The 13,822-nt window shown below is 41.4% G+C and overlaps 1 protein-coding gene across 1 annotated transcript in view; it reads right to left on the minus strand.

Annotated features, from left to right (window-relative positions):
* Positions 1–1,309: 1,309 nt before the first annotated feature.
* ADAMTSL1 (ADAMTS like 1) overlaps positions 1,310–13,822 on the minus strand; it is a 402,694-nt gene continuing 390,181 nt past the window's right edge. The window contains exons 26-30 of the mRNA XM_053932922.1: positions 12,731–12,911; positions 9,509–9,716; positions 7,449–7,558; positions 6,429–6,649; positions 1,310–4,438 (exon numbers count right to left, since the gene is read on the minus strand). Coding sequence (XP_053788897.1) covers positions 4,332–4,438; positions 6,429–6,649; positions 7,449–7,558; positions 9,509–9,716; positions 12,731–12,911 — 827 coding nt within the window. The 3' untranslated portion in view covers positions 1,310–4,331. The remainder of the gene's footprint in view (positions 4,439–6,428; positions 6,650–7,448; positions 7,559–9,508; positions 9,717–12,730; positions 12,912–13,822) is intronic.

Consider the following 13,822-nt stretch of genomic DNA (forward strand, 5'->3'; position numbering starts at 1 on the left):
ACAAATGGAGGTGTCAGGTGATGCTGGTTTAGAATAACCAATTTTATTTGTGAATCAATATTGGTGCACCAAATAAATTGTAAGGCCTTCTTCTTTGATAGGTAGTTTGAAAGAAGAATCCTAACTTAAAAACTAAACGAACTCCAACTGCAGTCCATATAACTGCATCTAGAGAGCAGGAAAAAGATTTCTAGCTAGAGGTAATTTTGGAAAACTCTGGCTATGGCTTCTATTTTTTGAGATCATGCATGCAGACACAGATGCCTGGAATAGTTCAGCTGTGCTTTCCTTGTCACATAAGAGGGGCTGGAAGTAGATCCTCTGTGCGGAACCTTTCAGCACTGTATTTTTCTGTTTGGTTCAGAACTGATTTTCTTTTGTGAGGAAAATTAGTCAGGAGAGCAAAACTGGAAGCTTGCTTTTAAGGTTTTGAATGCTTTTTGACTTGAGTAGTAACTGGAGCCATAAGAGACAATAATTATTGTTTTGAGAACATATGCAAACCTGTTCATTTTACGCACAGAACAGCTTCTACGCTTGTTTTACTGAAAATGAATGATGAAATTCCCATTGCTTTCAGTTACTTGGATGTCTTAGGTCTGGTCTTTGACTTACTTATCTGTATGAGGTTTCTGCAGACGTTTCTGCAGACATCATACAAGGGAAACGGTCAAAAAAGCAGAGCAAAATTGCTGTTCCCTTTGAGCAGAGACATATTTATTGTTTGTTTGAAAAGGGCAACAGCTTAGTTTTCAAAACTTTTTTTTTTGGTAAGAAGAAATGCATTTGGCTTTTTTTTTTCCTTTTTTAACCTCATAATTTAGACCATTACCACAATTCTTTCTGCACACACACCTGATGCTTCAGGTAGTTGACAGGTCCATTACTGAAGGCAGCAGCAGCCTGGAATTAATAGGTGTTTCTTCAACCATAGATTGCTGAGTAAAGTTATGTCTTGAAGCATTGCTATTTAAAAAAAGGAGTATACTTTTATTGATCTTCATGGTCCTTGGACCACCTTTATACTTCTGCAAGAGCAACAGGGGTAAGCCATTAGCAAATAAGAATAAAGCAAGGCAAATGGACAATTAAAACATATCTCCCAACACAGGGTGAAGAATCTTAATGGCTGGAGACTCCTAAAAAGGAGATAAGACATCTCCTCTTTCCCCAAGGCAGGTACATCATGTGTACTTTGTGTAACAGGTGTGTGCTGTTATCATAATAAAGAATAAGGACAAAGAACTCCAACAGCTTTGCTACTTTGGCTTTTGTTTTTAAGATTAAAAAACAACACATCAGACAGATATAGTTAAATAAGTAAGCTGCATTACTTGTACAAAAAGTTATATAAATACAAGTTTGGTGTTTTGTTTTCTCTTTAGAGAAGGAAAGCATCCTTTTAAAAAATAACCAGTAATCCTTATATTACTGAGATGCTGCCAAGTCACAATTCAGAAGACAGACATGTGAAATTATATCCACACTGTGCAGAGACAACACAGTGGCCTCTCCAGATCAGATCCTTTGTATTTATCCTGTGCGAAGTTACACAGATACAATGGAACATGTGATGGCTTGAACATATTTTGCTTTTACACAAAATAAAATACTTCCTCATGCTGCATTTTGTTAACTAATGTATCAAAAATATCCATCACATCGTCATCATCATCATTGCTATTATTATGTTATTAAGGAATTGTCCTTCATTCCATGCATAATTATAATTTCACAAGTTAAAAACATCATCCCTCCCTCATGTCATAATCTATAGAGCACCCTGTGCACAGTGAAACAGATCCCCAATTAAATGCAAGTGCTATTAAAATTAAGAGAACTACACTATTACTGTTGATTTTAGAGGAACAAAATTCTGGGGAGATTAAAAAAGAAAAACAAAATAAGTTTTATCTGGACAAAATAATGTACAATTATTAATATTGCACTTTTTATACAAGAAATCCTAATAAATATACAGAAAAGATATACATTTACATACACAAAGTCATTATTCTTTTTTTTTTAAATAAAAAGTTACACTGATGCTTATTTCTTGAAGACCCATTTCTAGTAAGAGTGTTCACTCCCAGATGTGTTTTGAAGTAAGCCAGTTTGAGACAGATTAATGTCATAAACCTGGCACTGACCTCAATAATGAACCCCCAGTTTTACTGAAAAATCCACATGCCATGAAAGCTGTAGCATAGCAGAACTTGAACAGCATTTCATAAATATACCACAAGGCACTAGCCCCAACAGGAGTTACAGGAGAGGCACAACCAAACCTTTCATTTAGAGAAGGTCTTGAAGCAAAACCTGAGATCAGGTAGTTCTTCTTTAAAGTTCCACAATTTTCAAACTCACTTTGCAGATTTCCTTTTTTTTTTTTTTTTTGAGCAGAGCAGAGCAGAGCAGAGAATACCCAAGAACTAATTCACTAGCTGAATATCCACTGCAGCTGGCCAGGAGGAAATACTCACAGCCTGCATGCAAAATCAGGCTGTAAGTGTGATGTTTGAGTCTCATTTTTTAGACTGTACTTTGGGGTGTTATACATAGACCTAAAGATCTGCTTTATAGCACCTGTTTTGTTGTGGGAGGCAGCTGGAGAGGAGCAAATTTCTTTCAAATTATTTGCATTAGTCCAATGGGGCTGACGCTGAAGTGATTCTGTTTCAACTGAATGGTAACAACCATGAAAAATCAGAATAAAGCTCTTTTCTGCCAGTTATACAAAAGGCTTGGATGCCAGGAAAGAGAAAATTCATGCTAACAAAATAGAAAAACCCACTTCTTCAAATTTGTTTCCAAAACACCAGGCTTGACAGTACCAGAACTTTGGGAAGTAGTAAGTCTTTTTTCTAAATAAGTGTTAGTAGGATGCAGTATGCAAAGTGCCTCCTGTTGATCATGTACAATTTCTATCTTTCCTACCTATGCTCTCTAGGGAACAGTGTTTCCAGGTTTGTACTTAAGTCTGTTATCATACTTTTTCTCCTTTTGCTGGTTAATTATTAACATCACCACCACACCTCTGTGTTGAGGACAACCCTTCAATCTCCAATCCTCCCTCACAAGCTCTAGAAACATTTTCAGGTGTATTTTAGACCCACTGGTGTTACAGACCATTGTCCAACTACTCCAGACACCAGATCCTCAAAGATCACAAGGATGTCCCTTGTCTGGTGTAGGAAGGAGAGAGGGGTTTATAAATTAAAAAGGCTTCCAATCTTGGATGTAACAAATAAGCTTATAAAGCAAACTCACGTGCTTGTGTTCTCAAGGTAGTCAAAGAGAGATGAGAGCTGCTCAGCAGAAAGAGACCTGGGGGTGCTGGTCAACACCTGGCTAAATATGAGCCAGTGTGTGCCCAGGTGCCTGAGGTGGCCAATGACATCCTGGCCTGTACCAACAATAGTGTGGCTAGCAGGACCAGGGCAGTGATTGTCCCCCAGTACTTGGCACTGGTGAGGCCACACCCCAAATCCTGTGCTCAGTTTTGGGCCCCTCACTACAGGAAAGACCTTGAGGTGGTGGAGCATATCCAGAGAAGGGCTATGGAACTGGTGAAAGATCTAAAAGACACATCCTATAAGGAACAACTGTGGCAGGGGCTGTTTAGCTGGGAGGAAACTCAGGGTGACCACATTGCTCTCTACAGCTGCCTGAGGTTGTAATGAGGTAGGGGTCAGCCTCTTCTGCCATGTTTCAAACAGTAGGATGAGAAGGCCTCAAATTAAGCTGGGGAAGCTCAGATTAGATAATAAAAAAATATTCACTGAAAAACTGGCTAGGCATTGGATTAAGTTGCCCAGGGCAGTGGTGGAGTCACCATCTCTGGCAATGTCCAGGAAGAGTCTGGATGTGGCACCCAGGGATAGTTTAGGGGTGGGTATGATAGTGCTGTTAATGGTTGGACTAGATAACCCTGGACCCTGATGATTCTGTGATTCTGTAATATGATACTAGGTTTTGACTCTGATCCTCTTCCTCACCTGTCTCTTGGTGTGTCCCACAGGCATGTACACAGATTAAGGGGAAGCCTCTCTCCTCTCGTACCCGTTACTTGGTGTCATGGGTTTCTCTGACTCTTTGTAGTCTACCCTCATGACCATGTTTATCTGCATTCTGTGTCCCAGATGCATAGAAGGGAAAACTTGTCAAGTCCCTTTACAACAATGATTTGTTAAAGTTTTTTTTTTTTTAAGGGAAATAAATAAATAAAATGAAAAAGATCATTCCACCCATCTGTATTTTCTGCAAAAGCCTTTGCTCAGTGAAGAAAAGGCTGTGATCCCCTTGTTCCTCCATTTTCAGCTTGTCTGTCTTCAAGATTTTCCACAAGTCCCACAGCAACGTGACTTAAATTGGGTGAGCTGGCAGAGTTTGAGCTGCTTCACTTTCTCACAGTACCTTGTGGTGTCTCTGCACTCCACTGCCGAAGGGGAAAAAAGAAGAAGAAGTGGTGATGAAGTTATGAAAAAAGGATTTCTTACCTGAGAACATATATCCTTGGGTGGCCAAGAGGAAAACATGCATGTTGGGAGGTCTTACTGTGGGCATGAGATTGACTTGTTGCAAAGACCAAATGTGGATTGCAAGTCCACAGGATCAATGAATAATTGGTAGGCAACATTTACTTACAGAGCCTAGGGAAAGGGCATCTGAGGCTGCTCCAACACTGTCAGTTTGTCATCTACCAGCATTTTAGAGAGGCTAGAAGTTTCCTAACAGTTAAACCAAAGATGAAGAGCTAAATTAAACTGGATACTTTTTTTAATGGAGTAGCTCAGAGGCACTTTGGCCAGCTATCCACACTTGAAAAGCCAGTGTGTGAGTGTCACCCCAGCTGACTGGGAGTTGTCTTGTTTTTCACATGTCAGAAACCACCCACCATGAAGATGTTAAGACATCGTTTGAACTCCTCTAGGTCTTAGGTTCTGGTACCACTTGTACAGTTTTTGAGGCCCATAGCCTCCTGTTTTTTAGTCTGGAAAACCATCCAGTATCCCTGCAAGACCCTGGAATTTGGGACATTTCTGTATAGCAGAAAGAGGTTGGAGCATCAGCCTCCAGCCTGATACCTGTAATCAAGGTATCAAAGGTATCAAGTTATCAAACCTGTAAAAGGTCCTGCTTGATACATGCAATCTCCCTCATTGCTTCAGCTTCTATTAGAGTCCCTCAAACTCATGACTTTGGACCTATGCAGTTCACTTTGCTGGCAGGGAGCATCAGAGCTGGTGTGAATATAGGCAAGTACATGTGGGTTCTGCTACTGCTTCTGCAATGATTGCAAAGCAACTGGCTTGCAAGATAGAGGAAGTGAGCATAATTTCCAAACAGGCACATTGTCTCTTCTTTTTTATTAATTTCATTTTTTTTTAAATTAGTACCTTTTATATTTCCCTGACAGGCCCAATTTCTTGCTTGTAACCTGCAAGAAAGCAGTCTTGCCTACAGGATTTCCCATCATCCACCTACCCACTGGATATGGACTACAGCTGTAAGTCTGGTTGTGATTCATGTTTTTCTTTCTGTCTGTACCATTAACTGAAAGCTAATCACAGAATCATAGGAATGGTTTGCATTGTAAGGGGACCTTGAAGACCATCTAGTTCCAACCCTCCTGCTGTGGACAGGGAAGCCTTCCACTGGACCAGGTTGCTCAGAGTCCTATCCAACCTGTTCTTGAAAACCTCTAGGGATGGGGTTTCCACAGCTTCTCTGGGAAACCTGTGCCATTGTCTCATCACCTCCACAGTAAATTATTTCTTCCTAATATCTAATCTAAAACTACTAGATTTAGTAAAACTAGTAGTTTTACAAAAAAACCTAAAACTTAGTTTTAAGTTCTTTTAGTAAAACTACTAGTTTTACTAAATCTAGTAGAACTAGTAGTTTTACTAGAAAAAAACACCTACTAGTTTTTTTTAGTAGTTTTTTTACTACTAAACTACTCTGTTTCAATTTGAACCCATTCCCCTTTGTTCTGTGGCCTTGTAAAAAGTCTTGCTCCATCTTTCTTTTAAGTTCCCTTCAGGTATGGGAAGGCTACAAGTAGGTTACCTAAAAACAGGGGTGTACAATCCCATTTCCCTCAGCCTTTTGTCATACGACAGGTGCTCCATCCCTCTGATTGACTTGGTCTACTCTGGACTTGCCCCAGAAGACTGCATGAATTATTTCTCATGCTGTTAGAAAGGAGACACAATCCCAGCACTAACGCCATTGCCAAAAGCCTCCACAATGGGCATCATTCCTCTCTGGGATGCTGGGCTTTAGACACTGGATTTTGCACAGGGCTGGGCTGGATGTTTCCCCAGATGCCCAGCTGCAAGGTCCAGTGCTGTGTTTCTGAGAGACGACTCTCCCTTCTTTCCTAGTCCTGCACCACTTAGCCTCCCCTCCTCTCAGCGAAGTACCGTTTTCACACGGTGTGATGTTGCAGCGCTGCCAGTTTGCTGGTCTTGGCCTCCAGGAGCAGTGGTGCTCCATCACGGGCTTGTTGGTGCGGATGTGCACGCAGTCCACGCGCCGTGACTGGAAGCCGTAGTTTCCGCACGTAGCCGTACAGACAGTCCATAAGCTGATCCTCCAGTGCACACCACAGACATCAGTCCAGCAGTTCTGGGTGCTCAACGGCCTGTGGGCAGGAGGGAGGGAGGGAGGGAGGGAGGGAGGGAGAGCAAACATTACATATCCCAAAGGTAATTCACTCAGAGTACTGTATGGATCAGATCTTCCAAAGCTGCCAGGTGAGGCCAGCAGTTTTGAGCTGCTCTCAAGGACCAGACCCTCAGTGGGTGCACACTGGTATACCAACACCAGGCTAAATGACCATTTGAACTGTTTGAGGATTTGGCTGAAATGCCCTCTCCACAAAGAGCCAAACCAGAGATCTGCTGAAAGGTGAAATGAGTGGTGACCAATGTGGTCCAGCAAGACTTTGTAACTTTTTTTATGGCTTTACAGCCAGTGGGAGCAGAACCAATTCTCTGAAATCCTTCTTTTTCTTTCAAGACAGTGTCACAGAGGATGTATAGGCACACTTGGTTCATATCTATTTGTCACACAGGTAGTGAAAAGGCATAAGTGGGAGCCAACAAGCCAATTACATTAATATTCAGTCATGATCAGTCATCATTTATATATACCTGTCTCATGTAAAGCAAGTGTCATTACAATGTTGACAGCGGAGTTTATGTGCAGGAAAACAAAAACCTGTGGAGACCCTTTGTTTTCTGTTAGAGTTTGTGTTTAAATAAGTGAGAAGACTGGCACCTTAAGAAGATATAGCACAGTCTTACAGTCAGGATTTGGAATGCATTGAACATTTTCCAGTTTTTGGCCAACTTGCCTGAAGTTCCTAGGAATAAATAGGCCTGATAGGTATCTCTGGAAAGGTCTGTAGGTTCAGACATAAGACATTTCTTGGTACCTACCTTGGTAAGGAGCTGCATTGATCAGATGACACAGAAGTCCCATCTTTGGTCTGGCAAAATATCTGTCGGTGCTGTACAGCCAGTCGTGGTCCAATGCAAGGCCCGTTACACTGCAAACACAGAAGATTCACTCAGGGGAGGTAAAAGAGGGCAAGTTGCATTTTTTATAAAACTGCTAGTGAAATAAAATGCATAGTGCCGCTCAGAGACTGTTGAGATTTCAACAAATTTCTGGACCTCTCCAAGATTTGAAGGCTGACTGTGCAGCCGTTTTTTTGCTGTACCTCACTCTCCTCCAGCAGCATTTAAACTACATTTCTGTATCTGTTCTCTAGATTAATTACCTCTTCTCTTCAATAATTTAGTCTTAAATAGTCTTAAACCTAGTATCTATCATCTGTTAGGGGAAATGAAATGTTCTCATGCCATTAGCCATGAGCCTATGTACAGGAAATCTCAAAACATTACTTTTACTGTGCATTTTGCAGCATTTGAATTGGCCAAATAACTAAGAATGCATTGAACCAAGGACATATTCCACTCAATTGAATAATGTAAAAGCATTGAAGGACAATAAACAAAAGCAGGAGGCATGAGAAGCACAAAAGATATGCAAGCTTGCTCCAAAAGTCAGGCCATCTTAACATATTCAAGCTTAGCAATTATATTTCAGTTAAACTCTCCTAATCCTCTCCTTTGATTAAAACATAACTTGGTATAGATATGAAGCATGTATTTCTGATATTTTAAAATTACATCAACTATTAGGAACCTGGTTTTCTAAGTGTCTGGAAATTATATCAAAGAACAAACTGAAGGGTGAATAAGGGGTCATTAGTGTGAATCACTAGCTTAAAAACACCATGGGATTACACAGTGGAGAACAAAATACCAGGAACATTAAATGAAGGAAAGGAACTAATTCTAGGGGTAGCGGTAGAGAAGGTAGGCTGTTCATTTTCTTTATGAAATGGGAAAGCTGATTGCTACACCTGCACAATGGGTGACCTGATACCCCATAATACTACCAAGGAGGTCACTGATTCACTGAACCAGTGGTACATCCTAACTACATGTAACAGTCTTCTGGTGTGGAGACTAGGCAGTATGCAACCACGTTGAACTTGACTTTTTTTTGTAAGCTAGGTAGCAGAAATACTATATGATAATGCACAGAGATTAGGTCTAAAGTTCAGAAATTCTGAACCGTCTGATTGTCTCAGCTGAGTATGATGTCATGGGGAACAATATAGCACATAACAGTTTTTGCAAAGATGATCCAGTCCTTTCCTGAAGTTTCATAGAGAGTGAAAATTCTCTTCTTTGATAGAAAGTGATAATTCCAAGCTTAACTTGTAATACAATAACTCAGTCACCTTTCAAGATTTAAACAAAGATGTTTTCAAGTAATGAACAATAACACATTCTAGTAGCTGAAGGCACTTTTTCCTACCAACGTTATAAAAAACCCTGATGCAACGCAATCTCCTAAGAGAAAATCTGAGGATCTGCAAAGCAGCAGGAAGTAGTTTGAAAATGCATTTAGCCTTCCATTTTGCCTTTCATCATGAAGCAAGTCAAGAAAGCTCACACTTTTTGGTATTCTCAGGCAACATCAGCAACTCTGTAAAACTGAATTATTGCACAGTCCTCCTGTCTTGAACCTTATCACAATCATCATTCTTGACTCCAGCCAGCCAAGACTGAAGCACTCTCACTGGCTGGTAAGGGGAATTAAGACTTGAAGAAGGCTATTTCTCAGATGTGTCACTAAGCACTGTAACAAGGAGCTGCAGACCTTTCCACTGGAGGACACAGTGGTCTGCAGTAAAAGCTCTGTTCATGAGAGGCAATTCTAGTGATCGTGAGAAGCTACAGAAATCCAAACAGGCAGTGTATCATATATAGAAAGAAGGAGCTGAACAAGTTAGTGTCCACCTCAAAAGCCTGCAAACTATAAACTAAAGATACTAGGTTAAAAAATCACGACCCTCATTTTCTGTCTCTTTTTTCTAGCCCACACTATGGGACTGTCCTTGGAATGCTACTTTGTTCCTTACCTGGCCCCAGGAGGAGGCTGCCCACTGAACACAGGGCTGCTTGTTACAGCTCTGTGTGTCCACAGGGTGCTTGGACACCTGGGCACAAGCCTCGTTGGACATTGGGACAGAGCTGCCTTTCGCTGTCAGGCGCTGGCATGTCACTCGCCGCGTCTGTATGCCTCCACCACAGCTCCGTGTGCAAGGAGACCAGGATGTTACCATCCACCTGTGAGAGAAAGGAGAACAGGTCAGGGAGCAGGCACATGCCACTGTCTGCAGGATCCTTGGCATCGACTGGTCTTTGTCAATTGGACCAAAGACAGGCAACAGTGGGTTGGCTCATTTAGTGTCTCAGCTACCCATAGTTTTCACTGGAAGCTGTTCAGAAGATGACATCTGAGAAAACTGCAAATTGTTCATTAATTTACCTTTCTCAAGGCTCTTTGGGCCCAGAATTAATTTTCTAGCCCTTAAAGCTGTTTTTAGAGGCTTAGTAAATACTTGCAGCCCTGGCACAGGGGTTGGGCAAGTCTGCTCTTACACCATGGTGCCATGGAGGCCTTCGTCACAAGCTGCAGTACAATGCTAGGACTAGCCCAGTAGCTCTCCTTAGTAGGTAAAACTATCTCTGTGTAATTGCTGGAGTTGCTCACAGGCCACTTCAAACTTGTGAGAGAATAACCAAAACCCTGCTGCGTCCTGCTGGTGCCTGCCTCCTCTGTTGTACCCCTGACAGCTGGCATAATCCAGAAAAGCCTGAACATTGCTCAGGAACAGTTAGCCCAGGGAAGGAAGGACACTGTTCTCTCCTCTAAAGCTCAGACCATGCACTTACCAGCTGAGGCTGGTGCTCTGAACCTCTGTGTACTGGCATTTAAAAAAATCTAGTCTATCTAGCTAAAAGGCTCTAAATAACAAAACCTAATAGTCTAATGCATGTTGTCATTGTAAGGATCATTAGGTGAAACACTTGTACAGTCAGGCTTGGGAAAGCAGGAATGCAACTGATTGTTAGTTTTCTGAATAGTTTTATGGTCAATCCAGCAGTTTGCTTCATTAAGTTTCTGGATACTTGGCAGGATTTGTGTGGTTTTGGGAGTAAAATACTGCCTATCACGTCCCTCACCAGCAGTGTTTATGATTACTTTACAAAATAGGCAACAGGCATTCTCCAGTCCCATGGAGAGACATCCGTTTCTATTTCTCTGTCTTCTGTGGGTGATTAACTCCAGTGGTCTCAGAAACAAGTATAAGCAAACATATTCCCAACCTGGAAAACAAGAACACTGGTACTTTTGTGCAGTTTGGTGTGGTTGAACCTGCAATTTCCGTACTGCTTATAAAGCTGTGGCCTGCATGTCAATCAACTTTTATTTCTAAGTTTACATCTCAGCAGTTTCTCAGGAGCTGAGGGAGGATTTGGGGTTGTGTTACAATTCAGGGAAGGTATAAAAAGACATAAACCATTCCCATGGAATTTATTGTCAACAGCAAGGAAAACTGCTGCTAATGAGCATGTTTCATATTTCATCACATCTCTTTTGGCTTCTTTCTTTTGACTCAGCTAGCAACTCAGAAAACATTTGTCTGCAAAGAAGAGTAAGAATATATTTTAAAAGGTAATTAAACAGAAACTTGCAATATGCCCAAGACACAGCAAAAGTGGTGAATCTGGCCACTTCTCATCAGGTTGCTTAGTACCTCTCCTTGCCTCAGCTTAGACTGTCTTTTTTTAATACAAGTCCCAAATCACTGTTGAATGAGTGAATGTCCATTGAATGAGGGAAATTGTACTAAATTTCTCTTGAGATGCTCACTACTTTTAAGTGTTTGTATACTGAAACATAACATATCCACACTGGAAATAAGGGAGAGGAGGGAGTAACACCATGAAAAATATGGAAAAACATGTTTACACATCTCAGCTAAGGAGGTACTGAATTGCAGAAGCAGGACATTTTTAATATGGAAGGAGCATAACACTATACTGACTTTCTGGATAAGCTCAAGACATACTCTTCTTTGCACCAAAGGGTGTCAAAAAAAAAAAGATTTTGTGAGGAGTGAAGTCAGAGAATCATTTATGTTGGAAATTACCTTTATTATCATCAAGTCCAATCATAACCCAGCAATGCCAAGTCCACCATTAAATCATGCCCCTAAGCACTGCATCTACACATCTTTTAAATACGTCCAAGGATGATGACTAAATCACTTCCCTAGGCCAACTGTTCTAATGCTTGACAACCATGATGAATTTTTCCCTAACAGCCAATCTAAACCTCTCCTGATGCAGCTTGAGGCTGTTTCCTTTTGTCTTGTCACTTGTCACTAGGAAGAAGATGCTGACCACCACCTTACTACAGCCTCTCAGGCAATTGTCTGTATGGTAAGGTAAGGTCTCCTGGGCCCTATTTTCTGCAAGGTAAACCACCTCAGCTTCCTCAGGCACTTCTCATGGGACTTGTACTCCAGAGCCTTCACCAGCTTCTCTGTCCTTCTTTATTATAGTGAGGGGTCAGAAATTGGACACAGTAGTTGAGATGTGCCAGAGGAAGACCTAGGTGTAGCCAGAAGTTTTTCAAGCTGTCCTGGCTCATTTGTGCATAGCAGTAAGTGACAACCAGGGGACTACAAGGACAGAGAATTACAATTCCAAGGCAATCACAAGCTAGCAAAGTCCAAAAAGAGGCAGAACTCAGCCCCCTACATGCCCACTAGATCTGATGAGATGTGCCCATTTTACAAAAGATATTTTCACCCTGCTAAGGGAATTCTTTGCAGCTGCATTTACAGCTACAGTCCTGCTGGTATTGATTTTCAAGCAGCAAAAGAACTCAGAATAAAATAATGAAATAGCTGCTAAACTTAGTTTCTTGTCTGATATATTGTTGGGGCAGACTGCTATGAAGCCAAAAAAGAAATGATCCTACAGGTCTTGGGTGACAAAATTTCCATGCATTCAGTACTCAGAATAAGCATGAAATTTATAACCAACATGGCGTGTGACCCAAAACATTGCAAGCTGTGAATTCTCTTTCTACCTTGTACTGTCAAAGTTTTCCACTAATATTGCTACAAAATCCCAACTGTCTGGATTTAGCGCTCAAAAACTCCCTTTTAGCCATGACTTCTCCAAACAGGCACCAGAGAAGCTGCAGTGGTGTGATGACCCACACAAAGAACTCTTCCAGCACATCTTAAATGCATGTAAGGTATTTTCACATAAGACAGACACACCGTGAAGGGCAGTCTCTTCTGTTGCATGCGATGGGTTGCAGAGATGGCTTGGGTGTCTCTCCGCAGTAGGATGCATTGACTTCAGCCCCATCCAGTAAGCACCTCAGCTGGGGCAGCTGTAGCCCTCTGTGGCCACAGGAAGCTGAACAAGATGTCAGTTTGTCCACCGACCACCGGTACTCTGCCAGGAAGTGTGGGAGAGGCATGTTAACACTAAAAAACTGACAGCAGGGGTTTAATTAGAAAGGAGAGAGTTGAAGATGTTCTCCAGGATGAAATACAGGGATTCAGTGAAAAGGAGATACCTACCCTTGCAAGGCACCTGATTCAAACCCCTGACTGCCTTTGGTGTAACATACCCAGTTTTTTGGTGCCTAGAAGCATCAGGCATAGAAAGCTAATAACATGGTGTGGCAGTTAAGTGAAGCCAGATACCAGTGAGCATCTGTATTTTTAAAGGTGTGTTATTTAATGAAGATATGGTTCGCTGCAGTACCCAGCAGTATCTATGACTCTATGATCTTGAAACACTGTGTCTCTTAACCAGATAGTTTACACAGATCATTTGTCCTGAAGATAAATCTGGGAATTGCAACACACTCAAAATTTTATAGCAAAATTGAAGGAAAAGTTAAATTATTCACCTCTTCATCACTGACAGTTGAAGCAATGAAGGCTGCATATTCTGTTTGAACCCAGCTGCACCACAGTGTTCTTGTGGCTTTATTGCCTTTGTCTTACTTCTAGGAGATCTCTAACAAGAACAGTTCCAGATCTTTTACAAGTGAAGGGTTTTCAATGAAGAAGAGACTGTGAGACAGTGACCTTAGTGTATTAGTACAGGGGCTTCTGTTTTAAGGGGTATAAACTCTGCCACATCTGTCTTGAATTTCTGGACGAGAAATTTGTTGAGGCTCAGCATCAGCAGAGCTTGAATCAGGAAGGTGTGTTTCACGCTCAGCAGGACAGAAATATCTGGTGTCATTTTGGTAAAGTACAAGCTAAGACACTGTAAGGTACTCAGTAGCCCTGCAAATCTATATCCATGGCAAGAAATTGTTAAGACATCTTTTTCCTGATATGCATGGTGAT

Source organism: Vidua chalybeata, chromosome Z (assembly GCF_026979565.1).
Source record: "Vidua chalybeata isolate OUT-0048 chromosome Z, bVidCha1 merged haplotype, whole genome shotgun sequence".
NCBI classification, from domain to species: Eukaryota; Metazoa; Chordata; class Aves; order Passeriformes; family Viduidae; genus Vidua; species Vidua chalybeata.